The sequence below is a fragment of the Anabrus simplex genome, chromosome 1 (assembly GCF_040414725.1).
Source record: "Anabrus simplex isolate iqAnaSimp1 chromosome 1, ASM4041472v1, whole genome shotgun sequence".
Classification (NCBI taxonomy): domain Eukaryota; kingdom Metazoa; phylum Arthropoda; class Insecta; order Orthoptera; family Tettigoniidae; genus Anabrus; species Anabrus simplex.
In genome coordinates this window covers 1,571,436,203-1,571,451,766 of record NC_090265.1, presented here as the reverse complement: position 1 = coordinate 1,571,451,766, position 15,564 = coordinate 1,571,436,203, and the positions used below count along the sequence as shown (strand labels likewise).

The window sequence follows — 15,564 nt, the reverse complement described above, 5'->3', positions numbered from 1 at the left end:
AGTGCCTAGTAAATAAGAAAATTGGATCATAGAAAGTCATAGGTGTCTGAGTTTCCCAGACATGCCCTAAAATGCATACAGAGACATTGAGTTGCCAAGGTACCGTATGAAATTAGCATTTTATGACACATACACATCCAGAAATTGTTATTATAATAAAGAAGTACTAGGATAAAGATTGTGATTACATCCCACAATGCAAATATTGAGAGAGCTGGTATCATGGGAAGTGCACTGGTGCTGATGGAAGGAACAGTGGCTGGAACTGTAAAGACTGCGACTCTAAAAAAACCATCATATTCGGTAAGCGATGTGATTGAACTTTTAAACAAGTTATGGGAAGAAGTGCAAGTCATTAAATTAGAGCAGCACCAGAGGGAAACTGATCTGAGGAATTCACTTAATGCATGTCATGACAAACTAGATGACAATGTGCATCTACTAAAAAATCAGTTGTATGACATTGCTCAATGTTCATCTCAGATTGAGTCTCTAACATAGGAGAATGTTCAGCTGCACTCTAGGGTGAAGGCTTCAGAAAATCATGTAATGGAGGTGGAAAAGTATTCAAGAAGTCACACCCTTGAAATACAAGGTGTTCCTGAGTGCAGGAATGAGAATGTGCTAGAGACTGTGAAACAGATAGGAAAGACTCTTGACATGCAAGTGACGGACAGTATGGTGGATGCATGCCACCATCTGCCAAAGCAACCAAGTCAAGAGCACGGTACAATTACTGTGAAATTTGTGAGGAGATTTGAACAAGACAGCTTTATTGAATGGGTAATCTGAGCACAAGACAACTTGGGCTACCTGGAGAAAATACGGTATGTGTCAACGAGAGTTTGGCTCCGGAGAGGAGATTGCTGAGAGATGCATGTCAGAAGAGAAGAGAAAAAGACTATGCTTTCTTATGGGTAATGGAATAATAAAACTACGAAAAAATCAGAGTTCTCGTATTGTTGTTATTAATAATGTGCAAATGTGCCCTTATTCATCCACTCCAAAAAAAAAAAAAAAAGAATGGGGGGGGGGGATAAAACAGACATTAATAACTACAGAGGAATATCCTAACTATCAGTTGTGTATAAAATTCTCTCCACAACCCTACTCACGAGACCTGAAAAACAAACTGAACATCTAACTGGTGAATATCAAGCAGGATTCAGAAAAGGCAGGTCTTGTGTAGAACAAATTCTTAATCTCAAAACCATCTTGCAAATCCATAAAACTAGACAAGCAGCGATCACTTTTGTAGACTTCAAGAAAGCTTATAACTCAGTAGACCGACACACACTATTCCATATTCTAGAAGAATTCAAAGTTCACAAGAAAACTAGAGACTTAATTCATAAGATGCTGATTGGCACCACTTCAAAAGTTGAATTTCAAAGCGAACTTTCTGACCATTTTGATATTACCACAGGACTTCGAAAAGGACTTTGAAAAAGTTATCAGGACATAGGAAAATGACATGGTCAAGAACTCAAAAATAAAATTCATTTGCAGCGTTTGGCCCTAGCATATCGTCCCCACAACGGCAAACTAGCGAAACTGACAAACTAGGGAAAGTGTAGTTGTGAAGTTTTGGTCTAGATTTTATTGTTTATATAATGTCTAACCCTCTAAAAATCTATCACATTTACTGCTCGTTCTGTACATCTAACACATGAAACCAATCATTAAATATCAAAATTGATTTGATATGAGTAATCACAACTTCTTTCAACTCTCCTAATGTTTTGCCAATTTGCAGATTCGTTAGTTTGCCAGAGCAGGGACGATATGATCTAACTATTCTTTCCAACAACAGACAAGAAGCAGTTCAGGCCCTTGAAAAGCTTCATGAAATTGCAGCCAGACTGGGCTCCAAATATCACATCAAAAATCTCAGTACAGGGAAGGATCCGCTCGTTATCTAGATGGGAAACCTCTAAAGACTAAATCTGGCAAAATTAATCAAGTGAATAAGTTCAAGCACCTAGAAGAAGGCCAATTTATGTTACATTTATGTTTTGTTTACATTTTTTAAATTATTATCCTGGCATGTTAGTAGTAAGAGATTATTAACACTCATATATTATACTCGTAGACCCCATAGTTAAAAATGTCCCAAACCTTGACCTAAAGGTTGTCTACAGGCTGAAGATGCCCAAATAATGGGTGAAACATGTACCTGATAAGTCTACATAAATTCATGTAGATTCAAACCACATTAAACGTGGAAAGTATTGAATAGGTGGTTTTATTAAATTATCCTTGAGATTTTATGCCTAAGCTAAACGAAGATGAGGCTGTGTGCATTAGTGAGTCTTTAGAAGCTATGTGTGCAAGAGGAATTCAAGGAGACTAGGTATACATCAAATCTAAATTTGCTCTCATAAGTTCCACAATCATGAACCTTGTAAAGGAAGACACCACTTTTAGCAACTCTGCAGAAAATTCTCGAAGTCTGTGAGAAGCTTGAAAATTCCACCGAGGAGTCCAGGAAACAAGTTTTGGCAAAATTAAGGAACATCTTATCAAAGATTCTGGGATAAAATAAACTTGTGCAAATAAGCAGTGTCCTCAATGGCAATGGAGATCAGGAGCCCAACAAGGAAGAATTTTCATGGTCAGTGTGTGTTTTAAATATGCAAATCTGATCTGATGTGCAGAAAAACTTTTCATGACAAAAAACTGTTTTAGCTGAAAACAGACAGAGCTTTCTTTTTGGAAACTTGAAAATGTTGCTTGTTGTGCAAAATGCTCCAGTATAAGCAGTCTCATGTATGAAAACAAGAGGCATCATTTGCATTATTTTGTTCTAGACACTGACAGTCAGCTGGTGCAATTACTGGTTACTTTCTTCGTGTATATGTTACCACTTGGAAATTGTGAAATACTGTGTATTTTTGTGTTTACATGTTTTACATATGATTAGGGTTGCCACCTGTCCCGTATTGTATGGAACATCCTGTATTTGAGGTGAAAATTTTGCGTCCCATATTATGAACTGTTGTCCCATAAAAACGAGTGTTTGTCTTTCTTTTATCTCTAAATATTTTAAAATTTGTATTTGATTTGAGCGCCATTGAAGTAGAAAGTAGCTCCATTATTTCTTTTCACTTCGGAGCCTCAGAAGAAGGAAATCTATTTCTAATGTTTTTTCTGCATGTTTTGTCATACCTAATGCATTGTACTGTATGTACTGTTAAGACGGCGTAAGTTAGTTCCTTTTACGAATTTCAATTATTATCATATTCTGTTAATGAAACTAATTATAATGTAACTGTAACTGGTACCTTGCATTCCAGAGATAATGTGTTCAAACCCCCCTGTCGGCAGCCCTGAGGATGGTTTCCCATTTTCACACCAGGCAAATGCTGGGTATGTACCTTAATTAAGGCCACGGATGCGTCCTTCTCACTCCTAGCCCTTTCTTATACCGTTGTCGCCATACGACCTCTCTGTGTTGGTGCGACGTCAAGCAAATTGTAAAAGAAAACAAAAAAATATATATAATAATAATGGTACCTAGGCTAACGTTTGGTTTTCAAGTATTTATGAACTATCCCTGTATTTTTAGGTAAATGTCCCTTATTTCTTGTATCAAAAATTGGCAACCCTACATGTGATTATACTGAAAATACCATTGTAGAAGTTTTGCTGTATAAATGTAAGTTGCTGATGAAAACCAAATAGTGAATTCTAGGGCACAGATGAGAGGTGTTGCTGTGTTTAAATGTTTAACTGTAAGTGTCTGTGTAGGTGTACCGAGGGCAAAAATAAATTTACTTTTACATCAATCGAGCATATTTCAGTACTCTAGTAATAGAATACAACAACAAAACAATCAGTGCTATGAAAGGTTCTGAAGTGACCTTCTTTTCCACACTTTAGAATAAGATTTGAAAACAGCACACACATGCTTTCGTATTGCACATGCACAGTAAGTATTGTAGGATTTCGAAACTGAAGCAAGTGTCAGCCTGTTAGCCGGGAAGTACATCTGAGGCAATATTTGTAATGTGGACTGGTTTAGTTAAGCAGACAGACATTTCAATCATATTGTCAAGTAATGAGGAGGGAAGGAGATATATTTATAGTACAAATTTAAAAAAATATTTTGGTAACTTACAGTAATCATGTATTTTCCACTTTTTAAGCACATAATATAAATGCATATTTCTGAAAAGTTAAGCACATAATTATCAGAGCTCTAATAATAACAAACCTGTAGGGCTTCCATCGATGAGGCCAGGTATATCCATTCTGTCACCACGTCTTTTGTACCTGTTATCAATCTCATCTGGAGACTCAAAATCAGTGAGCTTGGACGACTTCTTTCGAACTCTACCAGAACGAGATACACCAGTCACTTCCAAATCTGCAAAAGTTACATTTAAATACTCATTCCTCAACACATTAAAGAAAATTGATACTATACAACAGTTTCTTATTTCATATTCAGTAGTTTGTCTTTCAGAATAATTTATTAAAATATTTATTATAGGTACTCAGCAAATGTTTGAAAGACTGACAATGCTGGATTAAGTTCAAACTAGAGGCGGCAAACTATCGATAGTGCTATCGATAGTGACAACTATCGTCTGACATTGATAGTCAGTTGCTTACTATCGATAGTCAACGATAGTTTTTTTACTTATTGGCTCATTGTTCGCGCTATCGCTATCAGAAATTGTACAGCTGTCTTACGGTTACCAATTTAAAATTGTGAACTTCATATAAATATGCCCAAAAGGAAGATATCTGACGTTTGGAAGTGGTTTAGGCGTAGTGAGGACAAAAATTTAGCAAAGTGCAATGACTGTGGAAAAGAATATTAAAAAACCAGTGGCAATACCTCTAACCTAATGGACCACATCAAAAGAGCTCACAGTTCTTTCTTAGATATTGATTATGAAGAAGAATCTACTAGCTCAGGATCAACTTCTTCTATTAAGAAGTATTTTAGTCAACAGATATATTATGAAGATTCCAATAAAAGGAAAAATGAGCTAGATAAAGCGTTAACAAATATGATTGCATCAGATTTTCAGCCCTTTTGAATTGCTGAAGATGAAGGATTTAAGAGGTTTGTGAATTTGCTAGATCCTAAGTATAAATTACCTAGTAAAGGTACTTTAAGGAATGTTCTATTAAAAGAAGCCTATGAAAGTGCAAAATCTTCTCTTAAGAACATGTTAGGTGATGTTGAATTTGTCAGTATTACTAGTGATATATGGTCATCAAGAGCAAATGATAGCTACCTAACCGTAACATGCCACTTTTTTATGACTTCACATATCACAGTGCAGTCTTATCAACCTCAAGAATTTCTGTCAGTCACACTGCTGAATATATAGCTTCAGTCTTGAGTGAAATCCTATGCCAATGGGATATTAAGACAAAAGTAGTGTCTGTTGTTACAGACAATGCGCCAAACATGATCAAAGCATGTCAGTGTGATTCTCTGAGATTAAAACATCTTCCATGTTTTGCTCATACTCTCAATTTGGTAGTCCAAGATGCTATGAAGCAAAAAGAATTTTCTTCTGTCTTCAAAAAATGTAAAGACATTGTCACCTATGTAAAACAGAGTAATCATGCTAGTGAAAATCTTAGGAAGCAGCAGCGTGAGATGAATAAACCTGAACTGAAGTTGAAGAATGAAGTGCCAACAAGATGGAACAGTGCTTTATATATGATGAAACGATTGTTGGAAGTACATGATCCTCTAATAATTGCTCTTTCAAAGACCACAAATGCAAAGACCCCTCATTCCCTAACAGCTGATGATGTTTTAATTTTGAGAGAAGTCACAAAACTTCTTGACCCTTTTGAGGTGGCAACTAGAAAACTTTCAGGGGAGTACATAACTGTTTCCATTGCAATTCCGATTGCTTTTGAGGTTTTGCAATGAAGTGATCAAAGTTGAAGTGAACACCAAAACAGCGAAGGGAATGAAGAAAACATTAATTGAAGGAGTAAAACTCAGATTGTTTCCATACGAAGAGAGAACAACGTGCAGACTGGCTACTCTTCTAGACCCCAGGTTGAAAAAGGAGGCATTCCGGTCAAACGAAAATTGTAAAGCAGCAGTAGCAATTGTACAACGAATTACCATCCCATGTGAAAAACATCCACCATTGCTCCGAGTCTGGGTTGAATGAAACCGACGCAGAGGTTACAAAAAAATGTGAAGAAGATGGAAGTACTCGTATCCAATTCAGTTTCATGGAAGATAGATTGAGAGAAAAAAAGAGGACCAGAGTAGTGGATACCATTATCTTGCTGAGACAGTACCTGGAATGGCCAAATGCAAGCAGTGATCCTCTTATATACTGGAAGGTAATTATAAGATGTATCTTCATAACATCCTAATACCTTTAAATATTGGTATTATAGTTTTATCTCAGATGTGGTTCTAACATTCTTGCTCGATTCTCATTTGCAGTTAACTGGTGAGAAGTTTCTTCCAATTCAGAGATGTGCACTGAAGTATCTCTGTGTACCTGTGACTTCAGTACCGGCATAAAAACTGTTTAGTAAGGCTGGACTTGTTATTTCTGATAGAAGGTGCAGCATAAAACCAAAACATGTAGATATGTTGTTATTTCTCAACCAGAACAAGTGGCTTCTATAAAATTAAGTTTCAAATCCTTTCATTGTTGGGTTCTCTGATAGTTCTTGTACCAGAAACGTGAGATTGTGAATTATTGATTTTAAGAGGAAATGATGCTAACATTTGTATCATCTTCAATGATTATTAAAACCTTAATTGACAATATATTTACGACTTTTTAATCATACGCCTTTTGACACCATCGTTTTGGTGTTTTGAGGGTACTGCCTTGTGATCAATATAACTTTAACTCTGCCTTTTGAATTATTCCTATCAATAAACCTAACGCAATAAACTACCAAATTTCTTTCTAACTCGTTGGTCAAAAACTTCATGTAAATTGTAAGCAACTGAAAACCCTCCTGCCATCTGTTGAGAATGCTTAAAACATTTTTCCAAAGATATTACAAATTACAGTACCCCAGAAAATGTCGGACGATCGCAAAATGAACACTGCAGCTGAACGAGAATTACTCGGGCGGTCACGTTGTGGACAAGTGCGTGCAGCCCGAGAATGTCTCGGGCGTGCCACTGAAGAAATTTGTGAGTGATACCGATTTCAATTTCAGGAATTACATAGCATGAAAGAGTTGTGCTTTCTACTGATCTTTTGTGGATTGTGTTCAATAAATTTTCTATTTCTATGCATAATGATATGATTTGTTCCACTTTCTGAAAACTATCGATTACTATCGATAGTTGAGCTCATAATATCGGAAAATATCGATGGCGGTGACTATCGACAGTTTGCCGCCTCTAGTTCAAAGATAATGGTGATAAGAATTATTCAAAGCAACAATGAATTCATATACTTGCAAACAATCGGCAGCCCACACAGAAGCACTGACAATTATTATAGTGGTCTAAAGAGGTTAATTTAATCAGTCCCTTACTACCAACATTGATTAGATCAAATATAATCTAGCCCATATGTTAATAACAACCATTTAATCAACTAACCTTACCAACAAAGATTATGATCACCCGTATTCTTGAATTTGAACATACTGTGTCCCTTTGTCACGCTAAAAAAAATCTGCTTTTTCTTTCATATTTATCAATCTTCGATTACACATGTTATTCAGTGGCAAATTTAGGTGCAAGGATTACATCTGTCACCTAGTGTTTATTTTCTGTTTCATGAACAATGTAATAATTTAGGTAATTAAAATCCTGTTGTACAAGTTATTTATTAACATTGTAGTTATTCTAATTATAAATAAACCATGTGCATTGCAAAAAAAGAGAAATTACAAGATAAGGAAAAAAAGGAATGCAATATTACTGGATCTGATGATGAATATTAAACCATGAGAAGTTATAAATTGCAAGACAAGATTTACTACAGAATAGAAAATACATATAATGCTTTCAGTGCGCTTTCGACAAACATACATCATTTTGAGATCTAAGCACAATGTCCCGGGGATACACACACTCTCTACTTCACCTACTCTCCAAAGCAGTTGACACATCCATATTGGCATTTAACATACCATCTTGTCACCTTGTTCTTGCTTTGCCCACACTCATAACAGCAGCTTCTATCTCCTCTATCTGTATGTCATTCATTGAGTGGTGAGTCAGTAATTCTTCATTAACAGTGGCAAATTCACTATGAATTAAATATTCTTGAATGCTACTGACTACAAGCTCCAATAAATCTTGTACTGGAGCTAATTTGTCAATTTCTTTGCAACTGGAACTGCTTCTTAGGGTACGTTTATGCTGCAGCTTCGCTGCTGGCTCATGGATGCTCGCCCTAGCACCTCGCTGCTGGCTATAGCCTGGCTGCTCGCCATGGAGCTTTTACCCTGCAGCAGCCCCGCGCACACGCTGCTGGCAGCTCTCAGCTGTAGTCGAAAATTCAAAACAGAGGAACTGATAGTTAAGGCGGTTTGTATTTTGCATAATTTGATTATAGATATAGAGGGCATGAACACTTGGACTACCGAGCTCGATAGCTGCAGTCATATAAGTGCGGCCAGTATCCAGTAATCGAGAGAGTAGGTTCGAGCCCCACTGTTGACAGCCCTGAAGATGGTTTCCATGGTTTCCCATTTTCACACCAGGCAAGTGCCGGGGCTGTACCTTAATTAAGGCCATGGCCGCTTCCTTCCAATTCCTAGGCCTTGCCTATCCCACCGTCGCCGTAAGACATATCTGTGTCGGTGCAACATAAAGCAAATAACAAATAAATAAAAAAACCACTTAGACTGCAAAGACGTACTTCCAAGAGCTACCCCATCGAAGAAAAACAACACAGCTCCAGCTGAAGCTTCTGAAGTGCGGAATAAATTCAGAGATTTTTTTAACGAGTGAGTCGCAGTTCTGTTGGTGAGTGTATCTTACAATAATTTGGTGTACTGAATGTGAAATAAAAAGTGTAAAATGCTTCGCCTGGATTTTTCAGTGCATTTTTACTGTGGGAGTTGATTGAAGAATGAAGCCACAAATGCTTCATTTCTTAATTTAATAGTGTACATTTGAATAATGTAAAAGAGGGGGTTATGGAGTACGTCATTTTGACTTTAGTTAGGTCTCCTTAACAAAATGTGTTTACAGTTTGAAACAATAACTGTCGAACTTTCCATGAAAAATGAGGTACTTCATATAAATCACCTGCTTGTAATGATAGAGGTCCCCAAAATGGCAAGAATAAAAGAACAAAGTCGACATAATTGTTCCGCATTCTTTTGCCACGTCATTCCATAGTTTGATGATGATGATGATGATGATGATGCTTGTTGTTTAAAGTGGGCTAATATGTAGGTCATCAGCCCCTGATGGTACGAGATGAGACGAAATGGATTAAAAGTTATAATTAACCCACTGATTGGGATTAGAAAAATGCTATTTGCTTTACGTCGCACCGACACAGATAGGTCTTACGGCGACGATGGGACAGGAAAGGGCCAGGAGTGGGAAGGAAGCGGCCGTGGCCTTAATTAAGGTACAGCCCCAGCATTTGCCTGGTGTGAAAATGGGAAACCACAGAAAACCATTTTCAGGGCTGCCGACAGTGGGGTTCGAACCTACTATCTCCCGAATACTGGATACTGGCCGCACTTAAGCGACTGCAGCTATCGAGCTCGGTACAGATATGTCTTACGACAACGATGGGAGAGGAAAGGCCTAGGAATTGGAAGGAAGCAGACGTGGCCTTAATTAAGGTACAGCCCCGGGATTTGCCTTGGTGTGAAAATGGGAAACCACGGAAAACCATCTTCAGGGCTGCCGACAGTGGAGCTCGAACCCACTATCTCCCGATTACTGGTTACTGGCCGCACTTAAGCGACTGCAGCTACCAAGCTCGGTAGATTAGAAAAATGATAATGATGAGGAAAATTATTATGAATTCCAAATAAGCAGTGGATCTAATTCGCAATGCCTTATTTTCTTCTAAAGCTAAAAAAGAGTAAAACGTAATAAAATTGAATAAGGCACTTAGAAGTAAAATAATATATTTAATTCCAATTAAAAATACACAAAGATAAACACATAGTCAATAGAAAAAATAGGGGTTTTTTTTTTTCCTATTTGTTTTACGTCGCACCGACACAGATAGGTATCATGGTGACAATGGGATAGAAGAGGCCTCTGAATAGGAAGGAAGCAGTAGTGGTCTTAATTAAGGTGTAAAAATGGGAAACCACAGAAAACCATCTTCTGGGCCACCGACAGTGGGGTTCGAACCCACTGTCTCCAGAATGCAAGCTCACAGCTGCACGCCCCTAATCGCATGTACAACTCGCCCAGTAGAGTAAAATAGTAGTTAACAATAAACCAATTAAAACACAAATAGAAACTTTACTTTTAAACACGATAAAACATGCCACTCTCCCCCATAAAACGTAGGAAAAGGTCTATTGGCCGCTTGTCATCTCGTCACTCCTTTTATCTCTTATGAAACTCTTGTGATGATCCGCATGCCGCTGGCTCCAAATCGCATTGCGTTCGAAGACAGGTTCAATAGCAAGTGAGCAAGCGATCACTGAACGTGTGTATAGCGTGTAAAGAGAGGAAGAGTGGAAGAACGGGTGATCTTCAAAGAACCAACCACAGTCCAAGTTACAGGATAGCCGGCGATGGGCCAGGCTCGAAAATCAAACGTGTTTGAGACCATGGATGTGGCGAGGATAGCAGCCAGCAGCGCAGCTATGAGCCGGGCTCCAGGGTAAAAGCACTGATTGAGATCCATTGCTTTGTTTCATCATCGCCTAACATCAAGCAGCGAAGCTTGGCGATGTGCCGGCAGCCAGGCTACAGCATAACCGTACCCTTACATCATCAAATCTGGTGCACCTCAACAGAAAACAAATTCATTCTTGACTTATTGTCAAGTAGCATGAGACAAGTCCATTCCCTCTAGAGTTGTCTTATTGCTGGTGAACATCCTTTCTTGAGCATCTTTGATTGCTTATCATGTAAACGACTCAGAAATGCCATAATTTCAACACTGTCAGTATGCCAGGCATCTCTTGTTCATTCAAGTAATTTATTTATTTATTAATTATTATTTATTTAGCATATGGCAACACATTGGAATATACATACATACATACATACATTATCATTATAGACTGCTATGCCTTTCAGCGTTCAGTCTGCAAAGCCTCTGTGAATTTACTAAACGTTGCCACAATCCTCGATTTGGAACTAGTGTTGTGGCCTCATTTAGTTCTATACCTAATATCATTAAATTGTTAGAAACCGAGCCTGCCATCGTCGTCTTGGTCTACCTCTACTTCTCTTACCCTCCATAACAGAGTCCATTATCCTCCTAGGTAACCTATTCTCCTCCATTCGCCTCACATGACCCCACCACCGAAGCTGGTTTATGTGTACAGCTTCATCCATCGAGTTCATTCCTAAATTAGCCTTTATCTCCTCATTCTGAGTACCCTCCTGCCATTGTTCCCACCTGTTTGTAGCTGCAATTATTCTTGCTACTTTCATGTCTGTACTTCTAACTTATGAATAAGATATCCTGAGTCCACCCAGCTTTCGCTCCCGTAAAGCAAGGTTGGTCTGAAAACAGACCGATGTAATGATAGTTTCGTCTGGGAGATGACTTCCTTCTTACAGAATACTGTTGATCGCAACTGCGAGCTCACTGTATTAGCTTTACAACAACTTGATTCAATCTCTCTCACGATATTACCATCCTGGGAGAACATACAACTTAAATACTTGAAATTATCGACCTGTTCTAGCTTTGTATCACCAATCTGACATTCAATTCTGTTGAATTTCTTACCTACTGTCATCAATTTAGTCTTCGAGAGGCTAATTTTCATCCATACTCATGGCACCTATTTTCAAGTTCCAAGATATTAGACTGCAGGCTTTTGGCAGAATCTGCCATTAAGACCAAGTCGTCAGCATAGGCCAGACTGCTTACTATATTTCCACCTAACTGAATCCCTCCCTGCCATTTTATACCTTTCAGCAGATGATCCATGTAAACTACGAACACCAAAGGTGAAAGATTACAACCTTGTCTAACCCCTGTAAGTACCCTGAACCAAGAACTCATTCTACCATCAATTCTCACTGAAGCCCAACTGTCAACATAAATGCCTTTGATTGATTTTAATAATCTACCTTTAATTCCATAGTCCCCCAGTATAGCTAACATCTTTCCCCTCAGTACCCTGTCATACGCTTTCTCTAGATCTACGAAACATAAACACAACTGCCTATTCGTCTCATTGCATTTTTCAATTACCTGACGCATACTGAAAATCTGATCCTGACAGCCTCTCTGTGGCCTGAAACATCACTGGTTTTCATCCAACTTCCTCTCAACCACTGATCGCACCCACCCTCCCAAGATGCCAGTGAATACTTTGCCTGGTATATTAATCAATGAGATACCTCGATAGTTGTTGCAATCCTTCCTGTTCCCTTGCTTATAGATAGGTGCAATTACTGCTGTTGTCCAATCTGAAGGTACCTTACCAACACTCCATGCTAATTTTACTACTCTATGAAGCCATTTCATCTCTGCCTTCCCACTATACTTCACCATTTCAGGTCTAATTTCATCTATTCCTGCTGCTTTATGACAATGGAGTTTATTTACCATCTTTTCCACTTCCTCAAGCGTAATTTCACCAACATCGTTTTCCTCCTCCCCATGAGCTTGGCTGTTCGCAACACCACCGGGATGATTTCCTTTTACATTGAGAAGATGTTCAAAATATTCCCTCCACCTCTTCAGTGATTCCTTGGGATCTATTATAAGTTCACGTGAATTACTCAAAACACTGTTCATTTCCTTTTTCCCTCCCTTCCTAAGATTTTTTATTACTGTCCAGAAAGGTTTCCTTGCTGCTTGACCTAGGCTTTCCAGGTTATTACCAAAATCTTCCCACAACTCCTTTTTGGATTCAACAACTATTTGTTTCGCTCTGTTTCTTTCACCTACGTACAAATCCCTGTCTGCCTCGGTCCTTGTTTGGAGCCATTTCTGATAAGCCTGCTTTTTACATTTACAAGCTGCTTCACTTCATCATTCCACCAAGATGTTCGCCTTTTCCCATCTTTACACACAGTTGTTCCTAGGCATTACCTTGCTGTTTCTACTACAGCATCCCTGTATGCCACCCATTCACTTTCTACATCCTGAACCTGCTTACTGTCTACTGTTCGAAACTTCTCACTAATCATATCCATGTACTTCTGTCTAATTTCCCCGTCCTGGAGATTTTCTACCCTTTTTCGTTTGCAGGCAGATTTCACTTTCTCTACCCTCGGCCTAGAGATACTTAGTTCACTACCGATCAGATAGTGGTCTGTATCATCGAAAAATCCCCGGAAAACTCGTACATTCCTAACAGATTTCCTGAATTCGAAGTCGGTTAAGATATAGTCTAATATGGATCTGGTACTCATAGCCTCCCATGTGTAGCGGTGAATAGCCTTATGCTTGAAGAATGTATCTGTAACTGCTAAACCCATACTAGCACAGAAGTCCAGCAAATGCTTTCCATTCCCATTAGCTTCCATATCTTCCCCACATTTACCAATCACCCTTTCGTATCCTTCAGTTCTATTCCCAACTCTCGTATTGAAATCGCCCATTAGCATTATTCTATCCTTGCTGTTGACCCTGACCACGATGTCACTCAATGCTTCATAAAACTTGTCAACTTCATCCTCATCTGCACCCACACATGGTGAATACACGGACACAATTCTAGTCCTAATTCCTCCAACTGACAAATCTACCCACATCATTCGCTCATTAACGTGCCTAACAGGAACTACGTTCCGTGCAATGGTATTCCTGATAAAGAGCCCTACCCCAGACTCTGCCCTCCCCTTTCTTACACCCGTCAAGTACACTTTATAATCTCCTATTTCTTCTTCGTTATCTCCCCTTACCCGAATATCACTTATTCCTAGCACATCCAGATGCATCCTCTTTGCTGACTCAGCCAGTTCTACTTTCTTTCTTCCATAAGCCCCATTAATATTGATAGCTCCCCATCGAATTCCATTTTGTTCGCCAAGTTGTTTCCAAGGAGTCCTTTGCCTGTCAAATGGGAGTGGGACTCCGTTACTCCCATAGGTCCGAGGCCTGCTTAAATAGTTCTGAGCTTGGTAAATTCATGAAGCAAAATGCTACCTTACTTGCACATAGTCCAAGTGAGGATCTCTCCTCTAATGGGTTATGGACCACCGGTGAATTGTATAATCCTAGCCGCCTGAGCACAAGGAGGGCCATGACTCAGAATATGTCCGATATGCAACACTTCCATTCCATAGGAACTGGTATACCGACTCTCAGGACCACTTACTAGGCCACACAGCCATTGCCCATGGTTCACGAACTAGGACTTGACTACAGTAACCCACAACCATGAATCATACATTGGAATACACAATACATAAATTATATACTAAAAATACTAGGGCGTTATTAGTATTAGGCATAAAACAGAGTATACAATGACGATGTATGCACTTATGTAATGAGAGTTAATTTGTCTATCCAGTTAACAGCATCTGGAGTCAGTTTTAGAAAGTCCTTAAGATCACCCAAATATGACATAATACTACACTGCTGTAGAATGTGTTGGATGGTCTGAGGAATCGCTCCACAAACACAAGATGGATCAGAAATTTTGTTCCATTTGTAGAGGAAGTCATTACATACTCCATGGTTTGTACGAATCCTTTCGGTAGTTTTCCACGTACGTCGAGGCAGATCATAACCAGCTGGTTTAATTTGGGTATTTAAAACAGTTATAATGTCTGGTGGTGCATGTTGGATCCATTTTTCTTCCCAACGATCATTTATATTAAAGCCCATGTTGAAAAGTTCAACAGTAGATTTTACTGCTGGATGTCTGGATTTTAACCTGCCAGATATTGCACTTGGAATGTAGTCATGAATTGGAAGGTCAGGGTGATACAATATTTTCTTATATTCATGTAACAAAGCATCCTGTCTTCTCAGTGCAGGTGGATGAATGTGACTTGGGGTAGGTTTATACTGCAGCTTCGCTGCTGGCACATCGCCAAGCCTCGCTGTTCGATGTTAGGCGATGATGAAACAAATCAATGGATCTCAATCGGTGCTTTTACCCTGAAGCTCGGCTCATAGTTGCGCTGCTCGCTGCTATCCTCGCCACATCGATGGTCTCAAACATGTTTGATTTTCGAGCTTGGCACATCGCCGGCTATCCTGTAACTTGGACTGTGACTGGTTCTTTCAAGGTCACCCGCTCTCCAACTCTTCCTCTCTTTGCACTCTATACAGATGTTCTGCGATCACTTGCTATCTGAACCTGTCTTCGAACGAAATGTGATTTGGAACCGGCGGCATGTGGATCATCATAAGAGGTAAAGGAGAAAAATGGAGTGACGAGATGCCGAGCGGCCAGTAGACCTCTTTCTCCGTCTTATGAGGAATAATGGCCCGTTTCATTGAGTTTAAAAGTGAA

The 15,564-nt window shown here is 39.0% G+C and overlaps 1 protein-coding gene across 2 annotated transcripts in view; it reads right to left on the bottom strand.

Annotated features, from left to right (window-relative positions):
- LOC136858534 (HMG box-containing protein 4) overlaps positions 1 to 15,564 on the bottom strand; it is a 387,970-nt gene that overhangs the window by 339,946 nt on the left and 32,460 nt on the right. For both annotated transcript variants that reach the window (XM_067138142.2, XM_067138143.2), the window contains exon 2: positions 4,217 to 4,369. In XM_067138142.2, the coding sequence (XP_066994243.2) occupies positions 4,217 to 4,369 (153 nt within the window). The remainder of the gene's footprint in view (positions 1 to 4,216; positions 4,370 to 15,564) is intronic.